Consider the following 12,279-nt stretch of genomic DNA (forward strand, 5'->3'; position numbering starts at 1 on the left):
ATATATATATATATATATATATATATATATATATATATATATATATTTTTAAACTCTGTTATAGCAATGTCTACAAAGCAAACAAAAAGTAGCAAATCAAAAAACAAAATAAAAAAGATCACTTCATTTCAAAGATGGTGATGATCAGCCCACAGAATGATATTTACTTCAAGTATGTCCTTGTCCTTAATTCTCACAAGAATAAGTACTATCAAAAGGCTCTTAAAGACAATCTTCTAATACTTCTGTCATCAAGTCATCTTCGAAGAAAGGCTTTTAAAGGTTATCAATCAGTCTGCTTTATGACTGTTTTCAAAATTTGATATGGAGAAAAATGCATGGTGTTCAGAGTTGTAGCTGTTCTCTCATCTTATGGGGCCTAAGGGAAAGAAGAGAAGAGATTATTATTGAAGAAGAGATTGCTTGCTTTTATATTCTGACCTGAGTAAATTGTGTAATTGTGCTAACTATGAAATTTTACTTAAGTAAACTATGAAACATATGAGAGATTCAAAATTATTATATACTCTTTAAAATGGACCAAGAATGTCCTGGTACTGGTCTCCAGTCGACCCTTTGAATATAGACCATGATTGTACCACACACCATGTATGGTCTCAACTCTAGTGACAGAAACACACCTTATCCCGTTCTGTAATTCCTTATACAGAGTAATTCTCAAAGACAAAGATGACTAAAGGGCAGAAATATGTACTGTAATTTTCAGAATATATTTTTTCTTTTCTTTTTCTGCCTGGATTAGTTGAAACAAGTTATAACACACTTAACAGTTTTGCTGGACTGATTCTTACTTTTGAACTTGGAATGGCATCTAAGAAATAAAGGACAGGCAAATTCAATGACATATTTCAAGATTGGTACCCTCTACTGAAGACAGACCTTATCACTTGTGATGAAAAAAATAAAAACAAAAAAATTGAGAGTAAAAATATTCATGTTTCCAAATTCTGAAAATTTAAACTTTATAAGTAATAATACATCACTGTTATGGTTCGGATGTGAAAAGTCCCCAAAAAGTTCACGTGTGAGACAATGTAGGAAGGTTTGGAGGAGAAATGATTGGTTATAGTCTTAACCTAATCAGTGAATTGATCCCTGATGCGATTAATTGAGTTGTGACTGGATGCAGGTGAGGTGTGGCTGGAGGAAGTGGTTCACTGGGGGCCTGGCTATGGGGTATATATTTTGTATCTGGAGAGAGGAGTTTTTCTCTCTCTCTGCCTTCTGATCACCATGTGAACTGCTTTCCTCTGCCACACTCTTCTTTCATGATGTTCTGCCTTCCCCAAATCCCCAAGGAATGGAGTTGGCCTTCTGTGGATTAAGACTTCTGAAAATGTGAGCCCTAAATTAAACTTTTCTTCCCCTGAAATTGTTTTGGTTGGGTTGTTTAGTCACAGCAGCAAAAAAAGCTAAAACAATCACACCAAATGGAAAGTATGTGTGATCAAAATAATTTGTAAGAAGCTATGATTTGTGTTGAGATGATTGAGATATAAATAGCAACACTTCAGTACATTTCAAGAAGTTTACTTTGAATAAGTTATTTTTGAACAATAGGCTTAAAATCAGTATTCTTTCTGAACAAGGTTTTTGAATTTCCTTCTACGGAGGAAGGTACATGTCCTTTGTGTTTTCTGCTGGATGGTTGCACATAGACTGGTAGATATTAATGTACTTTACATATTCCTGGTAAGCATCCAGTAGAGCCAGGTTCAAAGATAAGAGGTGTGTATTAATTTTCTCACTTAGAATAGGGACCACGTCAGCCTTGCTTATTGGAACAACACAGTAGCCAGCACTAGATCTAGTATATTGCAGGTACTCAACACAACCTATTGGTTTTGTTAATTAAATTATGTTCTGTGCAGGGGCTTTTGAGCTTGGGATGTCTAAAAGTCAATGTCTAAAAGACAGCCTTTTCTGTGCATGTTTGTTCTTGAAAAACCAGTTTCTAATGGCCCTTGAATGGATTCTGGAGGATTTTCATGAAGAAACAAGTAAGCACCTTATAATTTAAGGAATTTATATCTGAATGTATATAGACCTTATCCACTTGGAATCACTGCACTAGAGAATGGGGAAAGAGACATTTAGTCACTTCCTTCCATCCCCATTAGTTGAGAGTTAACCTCCAGCAATTCTAACATCCTTCTATTTCTAGCTACTTATATTTTTATCTGACCAAAAAAGCTGGAGAAAGTCCTCAGGGAAAGAAAACAAAAGACAGGAGCTCTTGAATTTGGATATGCCAATATGCTGAAAAGTGTTTTCACCTGCAGGGTAGTTAACATGGGCTACGGGGGTTTGTACACAGTGACCTTACAACATGATTGCTTTCATCCAGCAGACAAATAATGTCTGAGTCAGGCTGAGTTAATTGTTTGGAATTTAAAAATTGGCAGACCATAATCCCTGTCTTAGAAAACTTTGGTGTGTTGGAGAATGTAGAAAAATAAAAAGGTAATTAAAATATTATGTACGTGTACTGGTGGTGGTACTTATCCACATTTATAACACAGCATGTTATAATCATGAAAGACTTCTTAGAGATGATAATGATAATGCCTCAGTGGAGTCCTAAAAGACACTCAGAGGCCAGCCAAGTGAAGAGGTGCAGGGGGTTATAGACAGATGCCAGAAAGATAAAGGTATGAATGTGGTATGTGGAAAAAGAGAAAGCAATATTTGAGGAGACTGTCTGTAAAGACAAGTTTACTGAAAGGTTGTGTATTAGGGAGAAGGAAGCCTATATCCCACAATTGGCAAATATAGCAAATATATAAGGACCCTGTAGATAACTCATGATTCAGGTGGTCTATAGAAGAAGGAAGAAAAGGAACCAGGGCTTGATTTCAAAGGATCAATCCTTCTTAACTATGAGAGTGGGGGGAATAAAGATAGGAGGTGTGTATTCATTTGCAAAATAGAGAAAATAATAGCAACTACCTTCAAAGGGTTGTTGTGAGACCTAAATAATAAAAGGAGTTCACCACTGTTCTTGTTATGTAATACACATTCAATAAAGGTTAGCTCTTGTACTTTAAATGAAAACTGTTTTGCTTTGCTTTGCTTATACTTTAGGAGGGGCAGGAATAAGGGGACTTGAAGCCATTTCTTCTTCGACAGAATGTTACCCATGTTATGTTTATATAGAAAACAAAGTCGCTTGTGATGCTGTTAGAAGATGGGCTAGTGGAACTAGTTGCAGGTTGAATGTCACTGCCTTGGAGAATGGGGGAGGAGCATAACTATAAACAGGAAAAGAAAAGAAAAAGAAATTTATGGTCAACATTAGGCATCCAATAGGGGATGAAAGTCATAACTTTTCAATGACACCCAAAACACAGTTGTGTGTTCCATTTGCAAAAGTGATGAAACGGAGAATTCTAAGATGTTTGAATAGCATTCGGGCTAACTAGTCATTTTATAGAAAGCATGTGATTACAAATATTGACAGATAAACATACGTGTGAATTTTTTTAATAACTCAGAAAAAGAATTTACCAAGAGGTTTATGGTCAGTAGAATGTATAAGATGTTTTTAAGTATGCCTGCCTTGTGTGATCATAGCATGGGTTACTTTTTTCAAACACCGTAATTATATTCTGCAAATGACATTTGTTTGAGCAGTTAGCAGTTGGTGCCTCAGTTTCAACTGACATTTTGTTACTAAACACAGTTCTAACACCATAAGGTGATTTGTCAATGGTAAGAAAAGGTAGTTTGTATTTCACACGATAGTGAAATAGCACAGACGGGTAGTCAGTTGCTTGGAATTCTGGAAAGTATCCATTGCTGTCAAGTCCAACACCATTAAGAGTATTTTTTACAGTAGTCCACTAGGCTGCTTTTTTATGGAACAAATGATTGAAGAAGTTTAGAAATCCCCAAAAGCTCAAAGATTGTGTTTTGCTTCAGTAAAAGGCTCATGGGTCATGCTTTCAATGAGCTTAAATACTGTGCAAATGACAAACTCCACAGTCATTTAGGAAGATGCCCCTGGAAAGCTCACACTTTGCATTTCTCTATTTTTTTCCCTTTGGATACTTAGTATTCCAAAGGCCCTGTTGGTTTTGATATACCATTTTTCCTTGTGAAGTCTTTTGATTCTAAAATCACCAACCTTTAATACCACTCTTGACATTCTAGAAAGCAAGGGCCCTATGCAATATTGGAAAAGCCTAAAGATAACAGAAGTATTGAATGATGAATGTCTTTTAAAGAGTAATAATCAGCTTCCATTGTAGCTTCATCAATGATGAGTCATTTATAATGCAGGGTACAACTAAGCTATGCAAAGACTTTGAGTATAATAGTAATAAACCAATTAACTGCCTACCTGCAGAAACTAGATGCTTAATTGCCTTATTGGCATAATACCTAAGAATAAGTGTCCAATTTCTCCTCCAGAATCATTGAGCCTTCCTCCTATGGTCACAATGGAAAGTTTTGTTGTGATGAAAAGACTAAAAGCAGATAATTGTTTCTCTGGCTAATCACCAAGTACACCACCCCCCCACACACACACACAAACACACGCATACACTTATAAGTAGGAGCAATTTGATATAATGATTAACTAATTTCAAAACATATATTCATTTATAATTTTATTAAAGTATCCATATAATGTGTATTTTACATATGTGTGTGAGAATGTATACACACATATATATCATATAATTACGAAGTGTTTAGCACATAATAAATAATAAATATTAGCTTACATATTATTATCATTGATATAAACGATAAACATTAGTGAACATTTACTGAATAGAAAAAATATGTCCGTGGCCACTAATGAATGCTGTTGAAAACACTGCAGAGACATGAGTGATTTTTCACCACACATTATGTCCCAGATGCTTAAGATACATTTAGCCATTTAGTCCTCACTCTTCACCCATGAAGAATGTGTCATTCAAATCATCAGGAAACAGACTCAGAATAAGTGACATATCCAGTTGCCCAGGATTTGAAATCAAACCCACTTAAATTCTATGTTCTTTTCCTAGTACCTTAGGCTTCAAGACCTCATGTATTTGACTTTAGAGATTTTGAATTTAACACTTCTGTAGTTCATTACCATGTAAATAATCAAGAAAGCAAGCCTCTCTTGATAAAATGTGAAATTATTTATTTTCTGATTATTTAATTTTTGGAATTGTTTCATCTAATGACTTCCTTTCCATATTAGTTTATCAAATTGGTTTTAATAGCAGATGAAGTAGGGTTATCAACAGACGTGAAAAGAAACATGAGTTAAGGCTCCATGGTTGTCTTTTTTTTTTTTTTTTTTAATAAACAGTATTTAATGAAAATCTGCCTTGTCCCTGGCAGTAGTTTTACTGAAACCCCGTATCATATGTTACTTGTTATTGTAAGGGGCTAGACCAGAGGTCCAAATGAAGTCCTTCCTATTGGTAAGCTCAGCCTAGAAAGAAACAATAAGTGTATATATTAAGACTGGGGTGGGGGGGGTAAGTGGTGAAAAAGGTAAGTGATTGACATGTGGTGATCATGGGAGTCACATTCTCTTAACTGACAGTTATGCAGAGACCTATACATGTGGACTATGAATGTGAAAGCAGTCCAGGAGGGGATAGAGAAGAAATCAAAAGGACCAAAGCAAAAGCATGAAAAATTCTCAGCTATGAAGGGCCATATGTTGCATTTATATGTAATCAATAGACATCTCTTTCAGAGCCTCTTTGTTTTCCTTAATTGCTTCAAGATAGCAAGAAAGCCTTAGTTCATAATATCAGCAGTAAAGTGCCAATGGGCCGAAATCATCATCTTAAGCCCTAATCAAAATCCAACTAAGGACTCATTCTCATTTTTTTTTGTTTTTGCCAGTCACACGTAAGAATTAATTTATTCTGCCAAGAGTCACTTAGCTACTTAAAAATAAAATAAATATTTTAAAAACTTTTCTTAGTAGTGCCAAAAGCCAACATACCTGAGTGGATTGAGGATATAGCTCAGTTGGTAGAGTGTTTGCCTTGCCTGTATAAGGCTGTGGGTTCAATCCCTAGTGCCACAAAAAAAAAAAAAAAAAAAAAAAAAAAAAAAAAAAAAAAAAAAAAAAAANGGGGAGGGGGGATAGTAGAGGTTAGGAAAGGCAGCAGAATACAATATACACTAGTATGGCAATAGGTAAAAAAGTGGATGTGTAACCGATGTGAATCTGTATTATGTATATAGGGTAAAAATGGGAGTTCATAATCCGCTTGAATCAAATGTATGAAATATGATATGTCAAGAACTTTGTAATGTTTTGAACAACTAATAAAATAAATAAATTATATATATATGTAATTCAACACTAATAATAATGTTCAAACTTAAAAATTGATACTACATTCTCACTTCTCTAATAATTCATTATCCGTATACTTCAGTAAGATCATGGGAGCCAATATAATATCTGTTGAAATAGTATGAAATTCATGCAACTATTAAGAAAACAAAGATTCTGCAAATATTAACTTTAAGAAAATATAAAAATCACAAAACAGTCATATATCCAATTGTATTTTTTGTGATCCATGCATCTTTCAGTAGGCATTTTTCAAAAGGACAAAGAAAATCCACCAAAATACAATTAACACTTTATAACAACTCCTTGCTAGCTATTAGAATGCGTCCTCATTTGAAACCATATCTTCAGTTATTATTGCTAAAAATAAAAGAATAATTTCTTACAAAGCAATTTTTCCTGTTATATGTCTATGATAGCAATAGTAAGAACATGTCTTAGACTATGTATTATAAGAGTTGATATAATACAAATCTTGACAGAAATGCAACCTTCAGTGTACACACACACACACACACACACACACCCCATACATTTTTGGCCTACAACAAGGGTAATTTAGAAAAATGTTCAAAGTTAACCAACCAAGATTCCTACCTATATGTTATTTGCTTTACTTTTTATGTAAGTTTTGTTTTCATATTATCAGTGATTTATAGCTACCAAGATTTCCTACCCATACCTTAATGTTAATGTAATCTTTTACTTCTAGTATTTTATTATCAGATAATTTTAGAATTGAATCTACTGAAAATATGCAAAACAAATAATTTTCAAAACAGGGAGCAGTTTACTTACCGAAGATGGTAGCAAACAAGTATATACTCAGTGAAGTAGCAGAAGATAAAATATTAAGTTAGAGCCAAATTGTAGGGAGAGATATACTTAAGATATTTGTTAGATAGATAATAGAAAACCATCAAAGTTTGTTGGAATAGGGAATGTGATTTGAGATTTGAACTCTATTCCTGTTAAATCACAATGCAGTATTACTCAGAGTTTTTAGTTGCAATTTATCCTTCTCAAGGCTTCTGATTAATTATATTTTTAAATTTGTGTAGCAAGTCTACAATACATCTACCTGTTGAACACAAATGCTTCTGCGGTATTTTGCTCATGATTTTCCATCTTGAATTCAATAGAAAGGCCTTTCTAATGTATGATTCATTTTGTGTCATTTACAAAGTATCTCCATTTAGTTTGATTGTTTTTCATGATTAATGCTGATAGCTGGTTTGTTTTCTATTCTAGGTTGTGGAAACGAATTTGGTTGCTTTTGACTGTCACTGGATCATTATAAATGAGGTAAAGTCAACTAACCCTTATTGTCAACTCTGGGTCCTCTTTTCATGTATATATAGTTCCAACACTTCCTATAGCCTTGAATTTCTGGGATGAAACAGAACATGAAGTAAACTTTCAGCACTGAGTGAATGCTGTTAAATAAAAATAGAATGGAGAGTTTTTAAATGCTAAAGGACTTTATATGAATAAAATAAGTGGAGAGATTCTCCCCCACTGAATATCTTTTAGTTTTGCTCTTGGCACATAGTGCCTGCTCAGAGATCATCTTTATGAAAAGTACAGATCTTCTTTGTAAGCAAAGTGAATTCCTCCCAGTGGAGTGCTTGTGTTCCATTTATATTTTAATGTTGTTTCTAAAACTTTTATATCCACCCCCTTACATGAGGATTAAATAGTTCAGCATATGAATATGAATCAACACAGAACAGATTTTTTTCCCTTTTCATAACATACAATTTTTAAAAATCCATAGACTTGTCAAATTCCTTGTGAATTTTTTTTTGATTTTTGCCAAAATAATACATAAGATTAAAAATATGTTACAACCCAAGAGCCTTGTGAAATGAGTCTTTCTGTTAGAATCAGAAAGAACAATGACATTAACACTGAACAAATAATGTGATCACATGAATTTGCCCTTCACAAGACATAGTATTCAATCATACCTATCACTTGTGAATAAAGATGATCTATTATTTATAGCTACTATCTATGGAATCATAGAATAAGATGATTTGTTTTAGGGTAAGAATTATGGTTTTTCAGTCGCAAAAAAAAAAAGTTCAATTCTGGCTATAAAACTTGTTAGCTGTTTCCATGGACAAATAATCTTCCTGTACTTCAGTATATTCATTCATACAATAAGTATGATGATAACATTTACTTTAAAGGTTCATAATAAAAATTAAATTAGATATTATCTAATCTCTAACTCAGTGCCTGACAAATGACACATGATAAGTGGTATCACAGTAATGATCATTTCCTATTAAAGTTCACAGATCGCTCTCTCACATTACTTTATTGAATTCTAAACATTATTCATAAGTTGCTGAGATGATCAGGGTCATAAAAGATAAATGATTTGCCTCTTTTTATGTATAAAAGTAAAAATAGTTTCCAGTTTCAAGTTGTTTCTCCTACACAACACTTCACTGATGGAGTGGTTCTTTTTAGCTCAGGGTAAAGACACTGGAAATGTCTTACTAATTTGTTTTTGGTCTGCCAAATTTATATCTTTATGATTTGTCACTGCACTTTTTGTATCAAATTAAGATGTGTTGTCCTGAGATTCACCCATGTGATGTGTAGGCTATTTCCCTGCTTTTCAGGGACGTTTTGATACCTTCTAATTTTCTCATGCCTCTTAATTTTCCACCAAGAATATCTGAATGATAGAGGGAAGAACAAAAGGGAAGGGAATGCAGCAAACCTTCATAGCTTTTCACACTAGATAATTTATTTTTCTTTTTGGGCAAGGAAACGAAGGCTCAAAGAAATCGAACAGTTCAATAAAGCTGACTGGAAAGGAAGACAGGATTTCTTGCCTTCTTGGAGACAGATTAATCAAAACAAATGAATACTTATAATCATCCAATGGAAATGCCCATTCCCTTCTATTTTTTAATAAGTTTGCAGAGGGAATCCCTAAGTTAACCTTTTCCCCCATGTCCAATTTAGCTTTTACACTAAATCTTAAAGTAAGAACAAGTAGAGCTACCAGAACATTGTAGATATTTATTCACTATTTAAGGGTCAAGATATAGGAAAAAAATTACCTCTTCATATTATATAGGTGTTGTCTAAGTAGACCGTTTCATTGGTGATAAATTACATGGAAAGAATAATAAAAATATTTTCTTCTATCAAGGTTATAACTTAAATTTGTTAAACTTATTCTTAAATAGTATTTCATAAAATATTGGGAAGTGAATATCTAAGTGAATATTTCACAATTTAAATTGTGCAAGTATTTACAAAATAAAACATGCATAAGAATAAAAATCTATCTGGTAAATAGCTCTGTTACAAACATAGAAGAATTCAGTTCTTTTCCTTCAAATATCATTTTATTCTATAAATTCTTAGAACTATAAATAACTATAACTTCACTTTTATTGTCATTGAAAGCTTTATCTCTTTTTCACCCACAGTCCTACTTTCTAGTTCTTGAACAAGGTGTTTCTTTGGGGCAGGTTAATACTTCCTAGCCTTTGAAAAACACAATGTTCACAACTCACACTATTTACATTGGTTATTACTTTTATCTGAACTAGCAAAGACTCAGAAAATGACCAGGTTTGCAAGAAAAACTATTACCCACTGGCATATCCAAGGTCAGCACTCTTAGTTCCATATGATTCCATGCAGCTACTGCGTCTCTCTGAAATCTGCCTTAGAAAATGGCTCTTGACCCCTTCTTACACACTTTTTTACATGCTTGTTTATACACATTAGTAATATAAGAACCATCATTTACTCTAGTTCCCATAAAAGTAAAATTTGCTAGGAAGCTAATATACTTTAAAAGCCCCCCAAGAACACACAAATGCCTTCAGGTAGATAGATGGAATTGGAGAATATTATGCTAAGGAAGTAAGACAATCCCCCCAAAAACAAAGGCCAAATGTTTTCTCTGATATGTGGATGCTGATCCATAATGGGGGTTTGGGTGGGGGTGGAGCAGGGGAGGAATAGAGGAATTTTGGATAGGGCAAATGGAGGGAGGGAAAAGGATGGGGTATGGGGGTAGGAAAAACAGTGGAATGAGATAGATATCATTACCCTAGGTACATGTAAGAAGACACGAATCGTGTGACTCTACTTTGTGTACAACCAGAGAAATGAAAAATTGTGCTCCATTTGTGTACCGTGAACTGAAATGCGTTCTGTTGTCATGTATAACAAATTAGAACAAATAAATTAATTAATTAAAATTTAAAAAAAAGAACACACAAATGCCCATTTCTATTGAACCCCGAGAATATGAATCTGCCTAGTTTGGCTTTTGTAGCTATTATTTTGTTGCTAATTTTAAAATCAGTTGCAAATATTTATTTAATCTTATTACACCAATACTTTTTTAGAGCAGGGCTATAAATCAAAGTTGGCATTATGCATCATGATACAAATTGATGTAGAAACTTGAAAACAATATTTTTTTTTTCATTTGCATTAAGTGTGCTATAATCATGAGAGTCTGTGCTAGCTCATATGGTGCAATCAATCATATGTTAGGACTTGGTAATGGTACTTATCTCCTCCCTGCAATCACTGGATCCAGCTTAGAGAAGCCTTTCCATATAAGTATTGTCATCCCCTCAGGGCCCTAAAGCAGATGGCCTAGCACTTTATTTAAGTTCTACAAAAGTTAGAAATTCAGATAGGAAGGTATACACTGTTTAGAGCTGCACACTGTTTAATACTTTATGTCCCCATTTATCCCTGATAATATTTAGCCTGACCCTTAATGTCCTGATGTGATTTTACTGACTTAAAAAAATAATTTAAATTATTTTTTTCTCTCTGGGTTACTGCAGTAAAGTAAGTTGTTTCTTGGGGTGGGAGGGGGAGTTATTTTGAGATTTAGAAAGCCTACTTCTGTAGTGGATATTTTTTTGTTTGTTTAATGGTGAGTGGAGATGTACATTACTAATCTACCAGACAGAAACCTGCCATTCTGTTCCTCTTCCTGTTGGTATATAGGGTAGAGTTAGTTTTGTTTCAGATTTCAACAGAATGTTTGCTTCACATTAATTTAAAACTTTCTGGAAGCATCTAAAGGTCATCTTTGCTGAAACATGAAGAACAGAAATATATTAGAAATAAAACATACTCTTTTGAAACTATACTGTGTAACAGACGGCAACATCTCATTAGTGAAATTCGTTTTATACAGATTTATTTTAACATTTTGAAAGTATCAGTGTCTAGAATTAAAATTCAAGGTATCTTTAGAAGATAGTTTGGTAAAGTGTTGTCACTCAGTCATTCATTAAATTTTTAATTATCAACATTTATTTAATACCCACTATGACCCAGGAACTTTGTTATAGAGCCAAGAGTTATGAGAACAGGAAGAGGGGAGAAACAAATGGTAAAAGGGGAAATGGGATACTATCTTTCTGAAATAATTTATATAATCTAGATTTGTATCTGAACTGATGGATTTTTAGAGTTTTTCCCTCCCCAAAATTCTATTAATTTAAGCCTAAAGTTGATAAAGTGCAAGAACTCAGGAAGTATTCAACTCTCCTAACAGATGTGTTCTGGGTAGGAGCTGTTCCAGGGATATTTCTCCCTAGCAGATGTTTGAGCTTTATTCGTCTTCCTTGGGCTCACACATTTCAGGGCTCACCATACATTAATATATTAAAGTAAATATTTTCTTGGATATATTAACCAGACTCATAATAAATTTTGATTATACAGCTTAATTATTTGGAAAAAAAAGGCAATAATGTTTTGCTGCTTAAGAAGTAAAAATGAAAATTAGAGGTATACTGAAATATGTATTTACTTTCTATTGCAGTAGTAATTCTACTTCATAGGTATACACAGTATACAACACAAATAATTCTATCATTCAGATTCTTTCAATTCTTTAAAACTCAGGTACTTTCTGTTTA

General features: G+C 33.4%; 1 protein-coding gene across 3 annotated transcripts in view; it reads left to right on the forward strand.

Annotated features, from left to right (window-relative positions):
• Grid2 (glutamate ionotropic receptor delta type subunit 2) overlaps window positions 1-12,279 on the forward strand; it is a 1,429,152-nt gene that overhangs the window by 853,236 nt on the left and 563,637 nt on the right. For all 3 annotated transcript variants that reach the window (XM_048813623.1, XM_015484559.2, XM_048813622.1), the window contains exon 5: window positions 7,598-7,651. In XM_048813623.1, coding sequence (XP_048669580.1) covers window positions 7,598-7,651 — 54 coding nt within the window. The remainder of the gene's footprint in view (window positions 1-7,597; window positions 7,652-12,279) is intronic.

The sequence above is a fragment of the Marmota marmota genome, unplaced genomic scaffold (genome assembly GCF_001458135.2).
Source record: "Marmota marmota marmota unplaced genomic scaffold, marMar, whole genome shotgun sequence".
Classification (NCBI taxonomy): domain Eukaryota; kingdom Metazoa; phylum Chordata; class Mammalia; order Rodentia; family Sciuridae; genus Marmota; species Marmota marmota.